The sequence below is a fragment of the Nannobrachium achirus genome (genome assembly GCF_963921795.1).
Source record: "Nannobrachium achirus genome assembly, chromosome: 7".
Taxonomy (NCBI): domain Eukaryota; kingdom Metazoa; phylum Chordata; class Actinopteri; order Myctophiformes; family Myctophidae; genus Nannobrachium; species Nannobrachium achirus.
In genome coordinates this window covers 32,314,683-32,333,848 of record NC_137816.1, presented here as the reverse complement: position 1 = coordinate 32,333,848, position 19,166 = coordinate 32,314,683, and the positions used below count along the sequence as shown (strand labels likewise).

Sequence of the window (19,166 nt, the reverse complement as noted above, 5' to 3'; positions counted from 1 at the left end):
CATTAAGTGAAGATGGGGGCGCCAGTTGCCTATGTATGGTCTAGACCAGTGTTTCTCAAAGTGGATTCCAGGGACTCTGTGGGTTCCTTTACGGGGGGTCGACCCATACGTGTCTGTAACTCTGACAGTGTACAAATGGAACCAAATGAACCCTGGTGGGTCCATTTGGTTCAATTTGTACACTGTCAGAGTTAAGGGGAGAACTTGAAATTAAAAGGTTGAGAACCACTGGTCTAGACTATTAGAGGCAGGCTATTTTTGAGAATGTTGACCTATGACGACATACCCAGAATAGAGAGACCGGCGTTAATGTGGTTTATGTACCGTAATACCATGGACTGTAGTAAATAAAATACTGTAGGTCATGTACAGTACAGTAAACTTGCTTGTTCGGAATTGAAACAGCAAACTCAATAACATAAGTATTGGGATCTCAACTCGCAGGCCGCATTAAGTGAAGATGGGGGCGCCAGTTGCCTATGTATGGTCTAGACCAGTGTTTCTCAAAGTGGATTCCAGGGACTCTGTGGGTTCCTTTACGGGGGGTCGACCCATACGTGTCTGTAACTCTGACATTGTACAAATGGAACCAAATGAACCCTGGTGGGTCCATTTGGTTCAATTTGTACACTGTCAGAGTTAAGGGGAGAACTTGAAATTAAAAGGTTGAGAACCACTGGTCTAGACTATTAGAGGCAGGCTATTTTTGAGAATGTTGACCTATGACGACATACCCAGAATAGAGAGACCGGCGTTAATGTGGTTAACTCTCAAAAAAGACCTAGTGAGAGTGATAGAGTGTGCCACTTAATTATCTTTACTAGCCCTTACCCGTTCAAAGATATGAGCTCCAAAATGATGTGCAGTGTGTGGGTTATGGGATGTGCACTGTGCACACAGTATATGAGGGATGGAAAGTAACTTTAACTGGTGCTTGCATGATGTAGGAGCATCAATGTAAGAAACCCGTTTCGTTTAATGGCTACAGAGATACTGTTACTGTTGCTGTTTCAGACAGACAGACACTCAGACAGACATTCGCAAAATTATAGTATAGATGGGTAGAGTGGGGTAAAAGCCCCCTTGGGATTAAAGGCCCTCTGGCTGTATAATTCTCCAAAAACAAACAAAACAAGCAAACAGCAAATGCCACCAAATGTTATTTCAACACATATGCTGCCACTCTTGCACAATGTATAAAATGTTATGGTCTCATCTCCTCGAGGTCTAGTTATTCCTCCAAAAGGACACTGCGGTCAATTGATGTTTTGTTGTGGTTGTTTTTGCTATTTTTTTACTTTTATCCTGAAAAGTATTGCAGTTTTGGACATGCCTGTGAGGTTTCTAACCGACAGAGACAAAATAATCGATCATCGATTCTAATAAAAATAATCAATTTGTTTCTTCTGTTTAGCCACGTTGTGACTTGTGAGCCTGTAGATCGCCTATTTTTTGACTATTGCTGTGTGACACTATTGTATGGTGAAATAGGGCGTAAGTGGTTAATTAATTTAGTTGATTTAGAAAAAGTCAAACAAATTATCCCCCTAAAAATGCTTCTTGATTAGATTTGTCAATTAGACGAAAATGTAATCGACAGAATAATCGCTATGGAAATCATCGCTATGGAAATCATCGCTATGGAAATAATGGATAGTCGAAGCCCAAATATCACCATGCTGGCACTGTGTGCACAGCAGGCTCATGAGGTGAAGAGGCTCCTGGGTCACTTTGACGTCTGGCAGAGGTCCAAGTGCAATGACACTCGGTGCCATAAGTGATTTCAAATGGACCACATCGTTGACAGAGGCACTCACAGACACTCAGTCACTTGGACAGAAGACCTTTTCCCACCCATAAATTAACGCCCTAAGTGTCGCAAAGTGAAATTGATTAAGTGTTTCTGTCGGTTTTCAAAGAACCAATGAAAAATAATAAATGCTTTTTGACTAAATAATAAGTACAGTAGTCTACTATGGATCCATTGGTTATTTTATTTTTTATTTTTTACTAATTTCCTGAAAAGGAAAGTTTGTGGCTCTCAGGCTTCTGCCTGACAGCCACAAACTCAATTGAGGTGATCGGTGGCCGTGTGCATCCAGGCTTTTCTAAGCTTTTAAAGCTGTGCAAACCCACACAAAAACATTGTTGCTGTGGGGCAAAAACCTCACATCTCGATATTTAAACCTTTCATAAGATTTTACGCAATTTACGTCCAACTTGATCATACTGTACAATACATAGCGCAGCAGATCTGCAAGCTCAAAACTCCCAAAGCGACACGCTTTGAGCTTGTAAAGCTGCTATTTTTTAATTCGAATCCTGAAAGGTTTTGGACATAATGAGGTTTCCTTCGGACAGCAATGACATACAAAGGCATTAACTCATATACAGTACACACAAAATCACACACCTACACGTGCATGAAAAGCACACGTGCATTCGCTTGCTCATTATTATACACACAAACGCAAATATACACACACGCACACACACACACACACACACCTCTGATCTTACTTTGCAGATTGATCCAAAGTAATGAACAGCCATTCATACATCATTAGGGTGTTAATGTCTTGTCTCATCAGTGCATTGTTGTTGTCATTAATTAGAATAACGTGTCCTTTGATACTTTCTGATATGTTTATCCACGGTGCAACATCGCTGACAATCTAAATGTGAACAGGTGAGGTGAAGTCAACAACTCCTCTGTGTCTTGTTTACGGTTGTGGACTGTAACCGCTGTACTTGTAAACTCTGTAAATGTGTTGAGGATGTACTGTAAATTATATTTTTTCTCCATATATATGGCCATTAATCTATTAGTGAATTAATTTTCCCCATTGATTGAATGGGGAAAATTCAAATGGTAAGACAGAATTCATTTGCTAAAAGAGGGGCATGCGAGTAATCAGGAGCGGAGGTTGTGGTTTGCCAGCCAAGGAGTGTGTGTGCAAAGTTTGGTATGGATAGGGGCAACAGTGCCATGTATACAGAATAATGTTGTCTGCAAAAAGCAACCTCATGCTGGCGCTAGAAGAGGGGAATGTGAGAAATCAGGAGCATACACTGCAGTGTATAACACTGCTTGCTTTTTGAGCGGTGGTCACACCGTCTCCATAGCGTGGCCGTGTGTGTCTGTGTGTGTGTCTGTGTGTGTGTCTGTGTGTGTGTCTGTCTGTCTGTATGTAGCCTCTGGTGTAGCCTGAGTACCCTGGGTGACCAGAGAGGTGCTGTTGAGTCTAGCCTGCCCTGAGCATCAACTGCAATACACACACACACACACACACACACCCCCACCCCACACACACAGGCACCCCCCCTCAGAAAGTGGTGGAGGAAGTACTTTTTATTTTTCTTTAAGTAAAAGTAGCAATACCACAAGATAGAAATACTCTAAACCCATTGTAACTTCTAAACCCATTGTAAAACCCATTGTAAAAAGTGTGTGTGTGTGTGTGTGTGTGTGTGTGTGTGTGTATGTGTGTGTGTGTGTGTGTGTGTGTGTGTGTGTGTGTGTGTGTGTGTGTGTGTGTGTGTGTGTGTGTGTGTGTGTGTGTGCAAGATATCAAATATAGATTAGGGACTAGGGAGTGCTGTGTGCTCGGTATAAAAATATAATAGATATATAATAACCAGTTAATTGATTGACTGACGGGTATCGTATGATATGGCAGTGCTGGTGCTTGTACACAGCATATACAGTACATGTATATATGGGTATACAGTACACAATCTAGGTCTGTGTGCGCAGATTTTTTTTTTGCTTGTCGATCTGCTATTTCTTTTAACGAAAGCTGTCCCCATAATAGTGGGGTTTAAGTGGTTAAGTACAGCACTTGATTAAATGTACTTTACCCGGCTTAGATGTGTGTAGTCTCGTAGGTCAGTGAACTGTGCTCCCAGTCTGATGGTTTGCTAGATGGATGATGCGGTGGCGTAGCTTGATGATTTATTTAAGCAATCATTAGTGGGTGCGTCCAGACCAGTGCATCATTCGTTCAACATGTGAATGCGGGCCATCTGTTTGAAGGAACCCCCCTGCATTCTGGCATTCCTGACCGCATTGTCTCATATCCTGTGATCTGATTGGATTTCTATTAGGAATGTAAAAGCACAAACATTCAAAGTAGAAAATCATGATGACACCAAATCCCAGAAGATAGCACTTTAAATGCATTACTGAAAAGCCCTTTATTGCCAAAGTGGTCCTCAGTGGAAATAAATAAATCTCTGGAAACAAACAAACGACCAGATAAACCTGCCATTCCCCCTTGCAGCCCCACACCCATGGTTCAAACGCCCTCTCTTAAAAGTCAAACAGCAACACTCCCCACAATGCTGCCTTATTTTTTGTTTAGAAAAATAATTGCCTTTGTTTAATTTAAAGGAGCACTTTGTCCATTTTCAATGTATCGATGTATAATTGGTCCTCATGATGCTCATTATGAGATGGCAAAATGTCCGTCTACTTGAAACTACAACATTATTCTTCCAAGAAAGTTAACGTGGTGAATCGAAAGACATTGAATTCCTATTTAAGTTCATTGCATTAAGTTTGAAATATTTTCTTTTCTTTTTTTTCCTTCTAAACCTGCCTTCAGATGATGTAACTGGTAGGCAGGTTTCTGAACTGTTCACAGACCTCCTCTGAGAATCGTGAGTAGACTGAAATGGTGCACATCTCATTATTAGCATTAGTGACGACCATGGTGATGTGTTCCTTTAAAGGGACTACACCATTTTTTTGGTGTCCCACCAGCACCTTCTATCCTCACAAAGTCCTATTTTCAGTTTAAATGGTAAATGGTGCATTTATATAGCGCTTTTATCCAAAGCGCTTTACATTCACGCACACATTCATATACCGGTGGCGGTGGAAACCATGCAAGGCACCAACAAGCTCACCAGAGGCAACTTGGGGTTCAGTGTCTTGCCCAAGGACACTTCGACATGTAGACAGGAGAAGCTGGGATTTGAACCGCCAACCCATGGAGCATTGGCCAACCCACTCTACCTCCTGAGCTACAGCCGCCCCACAGTTTAAGGGCGGATCTATGCAACTAGGTCTCAGAACGGGCTGTCAGATGTTCTCCCTCCAGTGACATCACGGGAGGGACCTACTGCTGTGCTGAGTGGGGGTTGGGGAGGGGTGGACACTGGACAGGCCTGAGCAGGGGTAGGGGAGGAGCTGTATAGCGCAGTCCTACCACTCAGGACAAGGTGGTACTGCAGCTGAAAATTCCCTGAAAGCCAGGCAGAAATGACATAGCCTAGCTGCAGCTAGACATCATCCCCACACATGTTAAAACAATATATACTATACTGCAGTTACTAGTTAGCTGCATTAGTATATTTGCTGGCCCCAGGCTAGAAATGACAGGGGCTCTGTATTCAGGAGTGGTAATTTAGCCTCAAACCTTTTGAAAAATGTTTTTGGGACACAAACAATATGATATTAATTATTTGTAAATGCATGGTGTTGTAGAACCTTTAATAAGCAATGGCCTGCCCTGTACACAAAGAGAAGAGATCCTAATTTAGGAGCTGTACTTTTAAGTTAGCAAAACTGCATGAAATGCAGTAATGCTTGCCTTTGTGTCGCAGTTATGCTGTGTACTTATGAAACCTTAATGTTCCCCTGCGTTTTTCCTCCAACAGGCACTACCACAGTATGGATGAGTTCAGCCATTATGACCTGCTGGAGGTGTCCACCGGCCGCAAGGTGGCAGAGGGACACAAGGCCAGCTTCTGTCTAGAGGACACAACATGTGACTTTGGTCACTTGAAGCGTTATGCCTGCACCTCTCACACACAGGTAAAGGATGACCAGAGAATATGTATGTACTGTTACAGTAGGTGCGTGGTTAAGGAATGGACGGGAGAAAGCACGTTCATTTGATGCAGCTTATTCAGCATCCTTTTGATTTCAGCCGCAGGACATGCACTTGAGGCCTCATCCAACTGAATTTAAAATGTGCAACTGTACCAGAGGAGCATAATGTACTGTATATCGTCATATTGTACGTGGTCAACATTTCAGAGGCGTTATGCAGAACTTCTTGTTCTGGAATTTGCTGGAATGTGCAAACTGGTCGGACAAGCTCATGGATTTGGCAATTTTGACACTGTAGTATGATCAAGTAGGGCATTCATTTACAGAAAAAAAAAGTTAGAATATGGAGATAAGAGGTTTCTGCCCAACAGCAACGATAAAGGGTACTGTATGTACTCGCGACCAATGATAATGTTTGTGTGACCCAAAAATGTGATCACTTGTTAGGGAAACATTGCTCTAAAGCCAGCAGCAGAATGCCTCAAACCGAAAGATCATCCTACAATTCTGCATGAAGTCATTGAGACTGGTTTTATATTCCACATGTATGCCTGTATTCCTCCAGGGTCTCAGTCCAGGCTGCTACGATACCTACAACGCTGATATCGACTGCCAGTGGATCGATATCACCGACATCCAGCCTGGAAACTACATATTAAAGGTAAGGCAGGAGGAGGAGACATTGGGTGTGTAGACATATTCAACTAGAAATACTGTTCCTACGAAACAGTGTGGGCTCGCATGTAACACCATGTATGGGCACAAAGATCTACCCTTTGGCTGCACCTCATTGGCTAAGGGCCCTGCCTTTGAACTGTCGGTACAAAGGCAGTGTCAGTCTTACGTCATTTTGAGGAGAACTTGACTGATAGATTACGTCATTTTGAGGAGTGTTGAGGAATGTCATTCTTTTTCAAGATCATCGAATACTTTCATTTTCAAAAAGAAAAACGTTCGATAACAGCAGAACTTCTTATTTGGGACTGAAGTTTTCCTTTTTTTCCTTTGGCTTTATTTGTGAGTCATTGGCATGGAAAGGTTCTGGGGGAACCCATCATGGTCTGTTCCACCAAATATAATTGATGTGACTACGACAAAGCAGATGGAAACTTTCTGTAGAGTTTTGACATTTCCTGCAGCTCCTCAGTGACTCTGTAAAGCCGTCACGGGTCTTGACTTGATTGAAGGATTAAAGAGCCACATTATATGCCATTGTATTCTCGGGTCACGCTTGAATGACACATAGAGTTTAATACATGGATGAGATCAGTGCCACACAATGCACTTCATACCGTCACTGTCGGGTGGAAACCTTGTATTAATGCAATGGAGGAAAAAGTACTCAAATATTTTACTGTAGGTAAAAGCATCAATACTGCAATGTAGAAATACTCTGTTACAAGTACGGAATTCAAAATTGACTTGAGTAAAAGTACAAAGGTATTGGCATCAGAATTTACTAAAGCCGTGCCAAAAGTAGAAAGTAGCCTACTCCCTATGCAGAATGTCCCCTTTCACAAGTTTTCAAATGTATAAAATATATAAAGACCTTTTGAAAATAGCAGATCTACAAGCTTACAATTCGTTGTGATGTGACACATTGTAAGATTGTAGATCGGTTATTTTCAAATTGCGAAATGTATGTAGGGCTGAAGTGGTTATGTTTTGTAATAAAAATCAAAGTTTTCAGATAAATGTGGTGGAGTAAAAGTACAATATTTGCATCTGAAATGTAGTGGAGTAGAAGTAAAAGTACTGAAAATTGGTAATACTTAGGTAAAGTACAAAATAAAATACCTCAACATTGTACTTAAGTAAATGTACGTGTATTTAGTTACTTTACACGACTGCTTGTATGTCCAGAAAACATTACTTTACATGAAATGGGCGAGGGGAAAAAACAAGCCTGTGTTCAAGTGTGTCCGATGATGTTATTATTTGGTCACAAGCTCTCGTTAAAGGACCACTTCACCATTGTCATCCTTACTTAAACAGGTTAAACAAGATTAAAAAAATTGGTATGTTTAAAATAATTTTGTTATTGATACAAGAACAATAGTAGCTTCTAGTTCAGCATGCTAACTTTCCAGAAAGAGAAATGTAGTTTCTATTAGCTTGGAAGATAGATGATTGGTTAGGCAGGTTTCCGAACTGTCCATAGCCCACCAATGAGACACAGTGAGAAAACAGAAATTGTGCCATCTGACTGTGAGGACCGATTATAAGGTTTAAAATGGCTAAAGTGCTCCTTAAATGCTTTTCATTTATCAATATTTATAGAACCCACATACATAACCACTTTCACTTTCAAATTTTGCAGAGTTTTAGATAGAGTATTTTGGATTCTCTTGTATGACGAACTAGGTCATTAATTCAGGAAAACAAACAAACAAACAAACAAACTAAAAACATAAGAAGGTGAAATATGAGGATACAGTATTCTGGCCGACAGCAGCGATATCCATCGCACTCCCACTCCTTTGAGTCCGACATGCCTCTTAAAACCAAGTCGTTAAACCAAGAAGAATCATGGTTCAATTCTTGTCGAGAACCACTCGGTTTAGGTATTAAGCCTTAACAATGAATGAAGCCGCTTCTGTAGGAGCTCCAATGTCTAGCTCAATGACGCTTTGATAAAACATGTCATTGTCCTTCTGACCCTGTGACGACCTCCAATTCCAAAACTGTGTCTAAAGGCTCTTTTTCGATTACAAGAGCAAAGTGAGCTAATATTTCTCGGGTTCTGGATTTGTTACCACGTGCTTATGGCTCTGTGTCATTTCTTCTTCTTCTTTTTTTTTTATAAATTAATACTACAGCGTCACACAAAGCATCACAAGTAGCAGATCTACAAGCTTGAAATGCTTGTCGTTCTGCTACTTTTGCTGCTTTTGAATTTGAATCCTGAAAAGTAACAGTTTTGGACCTAGCCTAATGAGGTTTCCACCCAACAAGAGTTTAAACGTTTTTCAAAAATAGTGCAAATAGCAGATCTACAAGCTCACAATGCATCACGTTGCAACACATTGTGAGCTTGTAGATTGTCTATTTTCACTTTTCCTTTTTTTATTGTTTAATATAGAAATAAATAATGTCAGAACTCCACGGGTTCTGAATAGTTTGAGGTTCTGAAAGGTTGTAAGGTTTGTTGTTGTTACCCCTCCTAGTGGAAAAGAGCTCTGTTTTTCTGCTCTCTTTTCAACTGTACCTTTTCTTGTGCATTTTGTCCCACGTGCAGCTCCAGGTTAACCCCAAGTACCTAGTACTGGAATCAGACTTTACCAACAACGTGATCAGGTGCAACATCCACTACACGGGACGCTTTGTCACCACAAACAACTGCAAGATAGTACAGTGAGTATGAACCAACAAGCCCAGCAGCCATAGCAACACAATTCACCCTTTGTTATTCCCTGGTAGGTCCCTGACTGACCAACCAGCAGGCTCTATATGCCTTGTCCCGCCCTGGTTCCGCCTTTCATGTTGAATTTGCTAAAACAAATTTAAAAACATGCTGAGTCACTACACTGCCACTGAGCAGTGAGCACTCCATTTTACTGAAACCAAGTTTGAAAATAGAATTGAATACACAGAATAACAATACGAAGCAACTGAATTAAAATGGTTGTGGATGGAGTGTCCCACCGAGTGTCCCACCAAGACACATGCAGCAACCACAGTGTGAAGATTGGCAGGACTTGACAAAGGGTGAATTGGCCGTGACCAGAATCAGTTGTGTTTGTCACATCACAGTTTACAGGTGTAAAGCAGAGGGGTATTGTTTTTGTATTATTATTTTTTATTATTATTTATTTGTTTCTGTTAGGAGATGATATAGTGGTAGTGTGAGAGCAATGGCAATATATAGACACAACACGTTAAATAGAACAAATAAATAAATATATACAGCATATTTTTTAAGTTTAAGCATCATTATGCAGACATGTATAATGCATCATATGCAGGTGAAAAAGTAGCAGCAGGTAGCTTGATTGTTGCCAGGCAGGAATGGCGATCTCTGTTGCTGCACTTGCTACTCTGACAGGTTGGCGCCATGTTCAGTAGAGGGCTGCACTGTGAGGAATAGCGTGTACCTCCACATTATACGTTCACCCACTGAAATTCTCATGTGAAAAGCGTCTGGTGTGAAGTGTATCAATTGGTGTCGCTTGTTTGCACCCTCCCTATAGCCTCGGGAACCCAGGCATTTCATTCAAGAAAGAAAATCCTAGGTAAATCCCCCAGTAACTGTGGCTCAGCCTATCACAAGCCGCGGGCCGTCAAGGCATCACCCACGATAGTATCCGTGTGCAGAGGGGCTCACATGAAAATGTATTTTAATTGTAATACTGCGCATATAGAATATATTATGTAGCCATTCAGATATCTTATTTATTTTACATCAATATCATTCACGTGAACTAGTTTGTTTATGCGTATTTGTTGAAATGATGAAAATCGGTATGGCGATTACCACCCCCGCTGTTGGCCGGTGGAAGGCTGGATTTTAGCTGGGGAGGAGGAAACTAAAATCGGACACAAACACTTTGGTGGTGGTGCTTGCTGAAATGCGGTGCCGCGGCGGACAACCAGAGCGATAAATCATAGCGATCTTGATAATTACAATGAATAAGCATATAGGCCTACAAACTAGTTCACATGAACACATTACATGGATAATCGATGTAGCTATGATATCCATACGGGTACATATATTTTATAGGTGCAGAATTACTTACAATTAAAATAAATGTTTCCTAATTTCCTCATTTTCCAAGTTCGAGAGCCAGACCGGGTGACAAGGAGGGGAGCAGACAGCAGACAGCAGACAGCAGACAGCAGACAGCAGACAGAGGGGGGTGGGGCTGTGGGGGAGGCGAGGTGGGCACACAGATCAAAGACAGACAGATAGTCGGGGGTGTAAGGGACTTTCGCGCTAATCAGTCTAAAAGTGCAAAACTTTGCACAGATGTAGCCCAAGGAATGTTTTTTGTGCAAAACAAATGCTTGCAATGGATTCAGCATCATGACAAACCCCTAGTTAGACCCCTCATATCCTACTTAAATACCCAGAAAAGAAGTGTTTTTCTGGGTATTTTCCTCCTGTATTGAAAGTCGATGGGAGCCCAACTTGATTTGGCCGCTGTGGCGACCCCGAATGTCACAGACTCGGGCGCCCTAGCTAAATCATTAGAGCATGCCCTGGGCTACATCTGTGCAAAATTCTGCGCTTTTAGACTAATTAGCACGAAATTACCATGTCATCTCCCTAACGCCCCCGACTAAGACCAAAGATCAAATAGGGAGCTGCCGTTTGAATCCAGCAGCAAGTGTATCCCCGCCTCACCCTCCCTAACGAACCAACCAGTAGAGGTCAGCACTGACAAGCGATTAAGTACAAGTGGAAGTGGAAATTGGCAGATTTGGGGGTGGGTATGGCAGTGGTTCTCAACCTGTGGGTCGGGACCCCCAGGGGGTCCCCAAATTATTTTGGGGGGTCCCCAGATGGTTAACTTAATGTGCAACATTGTTTTCTCACTAAACAGTAAACAAACAAACAAAGTTTTAAGTGTATACTGTATAGAGGGTGTCTAGACTGTCTACACATTTCTAAAGTGACAATTTAAATACCTCTAAAATGACAAATTAAACATTGGCCAAATCGTCAAATATTAGAGGCAGAGATTGTGAAAATAGCCGATCTACATGCTCATGTGACCATCTGCTATTTTCACAATAGAACCGTGTTATACAAAATGTAATTCCTCAACTCTTAGTGCTCGTCAGGGTGGGTGGGGTCACCAGTTAAAATATGATTATTTTGGGGGTCACAGCCTGAAAAGGTTGAGAACCACTGGGGTAGGGGATGCTGAGGATATCACAGTGCAGCTGTGGGGTCCCAGAGGAAAAATCGTAGCAAATAGGGGTCCTTCTAATGTATCTCAAACTTGGGGGCCTTGAAATGAAAAGGGTTGAGGCTCACTTCCCTACAGTAGTGCATTCATTTTAGTGCGAGTGGCCCCGGTGTGATTTCAAGCACGAACCCAACCGGAGGGCTAATGATGTGGTCTGTACACACTGAGCTGGGCGAGACCGAGACGGCATGACATGGTGCCTGCCAAACACTGTTTTATGGACACACTCTCAGTGTTTTAAATTACTTAGTGGACTTAATGGGTTCTTTGCTGAAATATCTGATGATTTAATGAATTATGTGCTCATTCTCGAGTCAAGATTAATGACCTCTGAAACTTTCATATTTCGCCTCAAAGGAAGCAGTAGGGGAGTTGGCGCCGTTCAATAGCTCTTTATATCAGTGTTACTATCTTGTAGGGAGTTCATAGAGAGCAGATATATGAGTGGATATCGTTGCTGTCGGGGGGTAAAATCTGTGTCTCCAACTTCAACCATTCCCAACCTGTCCTACAGGTTTCTTCATATAAATGGTCCTCACTAATGCTCATTATAGGATGGCACCATTTCTGTCTATTTGATCTGTGTCTCAGAAGAGGCCTTTGGACTGTTCTGAAACCTGCCTTCCAGCGACATTGAACTTTTTTCTGTTTGTATTAAGTGTTTAAAAGAAAAAGTAAAAAAGTTACAGAAGCAAGGGAAAAAAGATTGGCGAAGGCCTCTTTGACGTCCAGGATTCAGTGCGTTCTTCACTAACCTTTGAAAAAATCTCTGAATGTTCTGCGTCGACGATTACAATAACAAACTGTCTGAATTTGTACAGACACATCCTACAAAAATAGACTGAATAAAATAAAAGCATGGTGAAAGGTGTTTGAGATTGTGGGCGATTATAGCATTTAAACGCAGCATGTACTTTCACACCAGCGCCAAGCAGATGGCGTGCAAAGGCAATATGCTCTGCTTCTGCTTACATGCCAGTACTCCAATTGTCTTTTAGAAAAAGTAGCAATATCTCAATATAAATGTCAATCAAGCAATAAAGCGTTGCCGTCGGGCAGAAACCTCTTATTTCCATATTGAAATACTTTTTTCGTAAACGAACACCCTACTTGATCATACTACCGTGTCACACAAAAGCATCAGTAGTAGCAGATCCACAAGTTGAGCTTGTAGTTCTGCTACTTTTGATGCTTTTGAATTTGAATCCTGAAAAGTAACAGTTCTGGGCATGAATTCCTCACCCAACAGAGACAATAAAAATAGTGATGAACTAGAACTGCACTCTGTCGAGGTGCCAACTTGCTAGGGGTGGGACGATATGAAAATTTCATATCACGATTATTGTGACAAAAGAAATCGCGATTTACGATATTATCACAGTAATCAAAATCCATTATCCTTGGGCAGAACATTTGGCAAAAAATAGCCGATCTTTACAACTTGTGAGCTTGTAGATTTCTTGGCAAAAACATTTGATAGAGAGTGAAAAAAAAGACTGTATCGAGTACATATATTATAAGTACCTTTTACCAATTATAGTGGTACCGGATATGCAGCTCTGCAAATAAAAGGTGAATTGATCCCAGTGCATGACGGAGGACGATATCACAATAAATTAAATCTCCACGATACGATTATTGTGAGTGTTTTTAATCACGATAAACGATAATATCGTGTATCGTCCCATCCCTACAACTTGCACAAGTGGCCTACTTGTGCCACAGCAGAGCACGCCATGAGGTGCGCTCACTTCTGGCATCACCACTGGTGATGACAGTGACACAACCAGGAATGCTGGTCCCTCATTGGCGATTCAAGTTTCTGTCCGATATTATATGGATGATAATAGTGGATTACCGGTATGTCCAGTGTATTTCTTCATTTACTGTGGTATTGAGTATTATGGTCTGTCTAACAGTGGTATAAAGTAACTAAGTACTTTTACTTAAGTACTGTTCTTAAGTACAGTTTTGAGGTATTACTGGAGTATTTCCAATTATCAGTATTTTTACTTCCACTCCAAATATTGTACTTTTACTCCACTACATTTATTTGAGCACTTTAGTCACTAGTTACTTTACAGATATCAATTATAATATTAACATACATTAACCACTTTAGTCCTATAGGCTATTTGAAAATAGCCAATCTACAAGCTCACAACGTGTTGTGAGCTTTTAGATCGGCTATTTTCAAACATTTTGTAGGTTTACTTTTGGTACTTAGGGTTGCACAGGGTTGTACAGAAGTACAGTTTGATGCCAACACTTTCGTACTTTTACTCAAGTACATTTTGAATTCTGGACTTTTACTTGTAAGGGTGCCCACACACCAAAATACCTATGAGAGTGGAATCCGCGTTCCGCCAATGCATTTCAATGAGAATGAAGCTTATCATTGAAATGCATTGGCGGGACGCGGATTCCACTCTCATACCGGTAGGTATTTTGGTGTGAGGGCACCCTAACAGAGCATGTTGCTATGTTGCTGATACTTTTACTTGAGTAAGAAATGACAGTACTTTTTACACCACTGCTGTCTAACAATGTGTTCTTTTGTTTGTGTGTCCATTGTTGCAGGTCCTGATGGGACTGGGGATGGATGGACGGATGGATGGACGGATGGATGGATGGATGGCTGCCCGGGCCAGGGCACATCCTCCCAGAGGAATGCTGTTCCATTGAAATGTGAATGGAATCACCCCCTTCCCCTCCCATTGTCGATGCTGTTGGCGGTGTCAACGTTTTGTGTGTGTTTTTTCATTTTTTTTAATCCTGGGCCCGCGGTAAAGGGCTCCACTGGCACTGAAGAATGTGGAGTATTTAGCCTACAGAAACACACACACACACACACGCACACGCACACACACACACACACACACACACACACACACACACACACACACACACACACACACACACACACACAGTGCACACTCAAACCCATTCTACACCAACCGTTCAGATCCCCATAGTCAGTCTCCATAATTAAATCTTCTTTCCAATAGTCATTATCCAAGCCCTCATAGTGCTACTCCACTGCTCCTAATGTTACCAAGTTACCTCACCAAGGCGCACAGCGGAGGCCGTTGTCGGGCGTAAACCTAGTATGGCCATATTTCATATATTCTTTTTTTAAATAAATGAATGTCCTACTTCATCATACAAGAGTGTCACACAAAAGTAATGAAAACAGCAGATCTAAAAGCCTGTAGATATTTTCACTATTTTTGTTTTGTTTTGATTTGTTAAATAATAACCAAAAAAGTACTGGTTTTGGACATACAAGGTTTCCACCTGACAGCGCTGAAATTAGTTTCCTTTCTGTGTCGGTGAGCGTCCAAAAACATCTGTGCCTGCCTCCCCCCCAGGAGTGGCTGGCTCCGTTTGATTACAAATAAGGCGTGAAAATGGTGGCGGTGCTGAGACGAACGGTCCCACACGAGTCAGGGTTCAACTGCAAGCCACACTAATAAAATTAAAGAGAGAGGAGGGGGTACCTTCCCAGGTGCAGTCATCCATGCTGTCTGGGTGAGAGAGAGAGAGAGAGAGAGAGAGAGAGAGAGAGAGAGAGAGAGAGAGAGAGAGAGAGAGAGAGAGAGAGAGAGCGCTTTGGAAGATTTCTCTGTTACAACAAGTCGTTGCTGTCGGGCAGAAACCTCTTATCTCCATATTCTAACTTTTTATGTTTTTGTTTTCTTTTTGCATAAATTAACGCCCTACTTGATCATACTACATCGTCAAACAAAAGCAAGTAGAAGATCTACAAGCTAAAAAATGCACACTTTTTGTTTCTCGAATAGCCAAAGTGTAAAGGTAAGGTAGTGGAGTAAAAATGTTAAATATTTGCGAGATTATATTGGAGTAGAAGTATAGTATTTTATGTATTGAAAATGGAAATAAGTAAACTAATAGTACCTTCAAACCACTGCTTAAAGGACGACTTATCTTCATATACTGTACATCAGGGTTCCCCAATTAGTTTTCCCCAAGGGCCGGATTATATCTAGGGTACCAAGTCGAGGGCCACAGCATTGCGGGGGGCGACGGCGGCGTTCCCGCTACTCCAGCGACAGTTCAGATATCGTCGTTGTCGGGTGAAAATCTTGTATGTCCACAACTGTTTGTTTAGCATTTATCATTTTAAAAATGATTTAAACTAGTGAAAACAGCCGATCTACAAGCACACAACGCCTCGCACCGCGAGGCGTTGTGTGGTTGTAGATCTGCTGTTTTCACTACTTTTGTGCGACGGCCATGAACTGTATGATGAAGCAGGGCTTTACTTGCGAAAGAACATACAAATTTGGAGATACGAGGTTTCCACCCGACAACGACTATATACTAGTGTTGTTGCTGCTCTTATACCACCATTATTACTGGGATTGGTGGGGGCCAGACAGTAGCCCCCCGGGGGCCACAAATGGCCCTTGGGCCGCCTATTGGGGAACCGTGCTGTACATAATTGGTCCCCACTAAATGCTCATTATAAAATGGCACCATTTAACTGTCTCGTAGGAGGGCAGTGGACAGTTCAGAAACCTGCCTACCAGTGGCATCATCAATTGGGATTCCAAGTTACAGCTTTTCTCTTCCTGTAAAGTTAGCATGCTGAAATGGAAGCAATTGTTCTTGAACCAATATAATAACAATACAACCAAACAGTATCTGAACTGTCCACAGCCCTCCCCTGAGACATAGACAAAAATGGTAACATCCTTTAATAAGCATGAGTGTACCATGAATATACCATACGTTGAAAATGGGTGAAGTGGTCCTTTAAGTACAGTAGTTGAGTATATACTCACAGCTACTTTCCACCAGAGAGAGAATCAGGGAGAGAGAGAGAGAGAGAGAGAGAGAGAGAGCTACCCAGTGAGTCATAAGAGTCATAATGTGTGTGTGTTTATGTGAGCTGGCTGCCTCATTGGACCAGGCAGGATGGTCATATAGTGATTCTCCAGGCACACAAACCATTTAATGTTGTGTTTACCAGCCAGAGCGAAACCCACCGCAAGTTTGTTCTCATTTGCATTTTGTCATTGGCACGTCGGACAGAGACCTAGTATAATGTGGTTTTGTGTGTGTGTGTGTGTGTGTGCGTGTGTGCGTGTGTGTGTGCGTGCGTGCGTGCGTGTGTGCGTGTGTGTTTTGTTAGTTTTTATTAATGCCCTACTTCATCATTCAAGAGTCGCACAAAAGGGTTTTTTTTTTCTTTCTTTTCTTTTCTTTTTTTTATAAAAAAGGTTTTGGACATACAAGGTTTCCATCCGACTGTGAGACAGTGAGACAATGGAGGCACGCCGTCTCAGGCGACGATGAGCCCAGTGAGACACCGCCGAGCTGGCGGTAGCGAGCGAGTTGCCGTGTCTAGCGGTGCAAACGTCGCATGAGCGGACTCAGCGCGTTACCGAGTTATGTGCTGTTATGGACAGAATAGTAAATATTAGTCCCCTAATATCCACGTTGTCAATGATAACACAAAAAAAGGGGGTTTGGCCAGCTGCTACGTAGCTCAGTGAGTTGAGCAAGTTGGCCACTATCACTATGGTCTGGGTTCGCCTCCCACTTAGGGGAGATAACTATTCGAGTCAACATGCGTTGGCGCATGCGCACTAACACTCTGACCGACTCAGTCCCCAGAGCATGGCCCAACTGGCCCATTACAACCGGCTGATAAGAAGTGATAATCGCTGAGGATATCGAATGATAACATCCAAATCGGCTGGTTTTATTCAATAGTGTGTTGTGGCAAAAAAAAGAGACTACTGCTACAGACTTGTCATTGGGATGCAGACTGCCCCAATGTCACATCCACCTACCTCTCTATGAGTGAGCTTTTTGTTCTTCCCCTCTGCCTGTATCACCTTCTGAAAAGAATAGCATGTCATTTTCATCTCTTTTCTCTTTTAATGAATATCATTATGTTCTATTTAGTCTTTATTTTTTTTTACTTTAAAAATGTGACTTGGACCGTTCTTTTCAGAAGGTGAAAGTGTGGGTCCCATTACAAGTCCCTGTGATGGCTCACAATGGCTTCCTCCAACTCTGTCACAACACATTTCCCAACCCCCAGGTGTCTAGAGCTGGGCCATATGACCTCCAATCAATATCACCCTTATCTCATAACTTTTGCCGCAATTCCAATTAATTAACAATTTTTTAAAAATATATTTATACTGTATATAGTGAAGATTGCTGATCTACAAGCTCACAACATGTGACGTCACATCATGATGCGTTCTGACCTAGATCGGCTAATGTAGCTATTTTTCACCATGTTTAAAGATTAGTTTTTTGGGCTTTTATGCCTTTAATGAAAGGACAGTAGACTGACAGGAAATGGGGGGAGAGACACCCGGCAAAGGTCGGGGATCGAACCAGCGACGCCGCCAGGCATCCATGTGTAATTGGTAGGCCACTGGACCAGTAGGCCAGCGGGCGCCCCTCCATTCGCTATGTTTGCACACCACCAAGACAAGTATAACACAGGCCTTGAATGGTTAATCAGACTAACCGATTATGTTGATTATGAAAAAAAAATCGAGATTCTTCGTGTCGACTTTATATGAAATAAAAATATTTAAAATTGTCTATTTGGATGTAGGCTATTTGTGGTTATTTGCTCAGCCCTGCTGGTGTCAATTGAATAGAATAAGGAAGTAATAACCTGACTTGCGCCAGATGGTGGCAGTAGTGCGTAGGCTACCGCCCTACTTTACCATCTGAGATCTCTCGGGGGGAGTTGATAACGCTCGTAAAGTCCCGGGCCGGACGAATCAGCGGCAGCTACGGGCGGGCTCTGAGCGGCTCTGAGCCAATAGAGTCTGATTGCAGACCACGTGGATGCAGACAGGCCAATATGAGTGGTTGGAGTTGGCACTCCCAGACTGTGATAGAGAGACGGCCACATCCAATCACCTGCTAAAGAATTTGAAAAAATGGCCCGCCCCTTACATCGGGTCTGCCCGAGAGATCCCAGATCATGGTAAGCAGAGCGGTATGCAGCCAGGCATACGCACTGCTGCCATTATCTGGCGCAGTCAGGTTAAGGAAGTAAGGCATTAAAAGAGCAAAATGCCAGGCATTTTGTAGCGTATATTTTGGGCCAAGCACGTTGGATTGATGTTACCAATGTAGTACTGTATATATATATAACAAGTTCTTATTTATCACTATCACAGTGAATCAAAACATTTTAAGGTTTTTGGACGTTACAGGTGAAAGAAAATGCATTGGAGAACTGATACAGATACTTTACTAACTGCCTACTATTTGAGCCAGAATGTTATGCATGTCCAATACATGTAGTATACACTAAGAACAGTACTCAACCTCACTTGAATCATCGTATAGACTAGAGATACTCCAGGTCAAATATTACTCAACTACAAGTTGCGCTGTGAAATTTG

The 19,166-nt window shown here is 42.0% G+C and overlaps 1 protein-coding gene across 1 annotated transcript in view; it reads left to right on the top strand.

Moving 5' to 3' along the window:
• loxl1 (lysyl oxidase-like 1) overlaps positions 1 to 14,457 on the top strand; it is a 50,838-nt gene extending 36,381 nt beyond the window's left edge. The window contains exons 4-7 of the mRNA XM_080729248.1: positions 5,665 to 5,821; positions 6,405 to 6,500; positions 9,078 to 9,193; positions 14,335 to 14,457. Of these exons, the coding sequence (XP_080585374.1) occupies positions 5,665 to 5,821; positions 6,405 to 6,500; positions 9,078 to 9,193; positions 14,335 to 14,341 (376 nt within the window). The 3' untranslated portion in view covers positions 14,342 to 14,457. The remainder of the gene's footprint in view (positions 1 to 5,664; positions 5,822 to 6,404; positions 6,501 to 9,077; positions 9,194 to 14,334) is intronic.
• Positions 14,458 to 19,166: the final 4,709 nt, after the last annotated feature.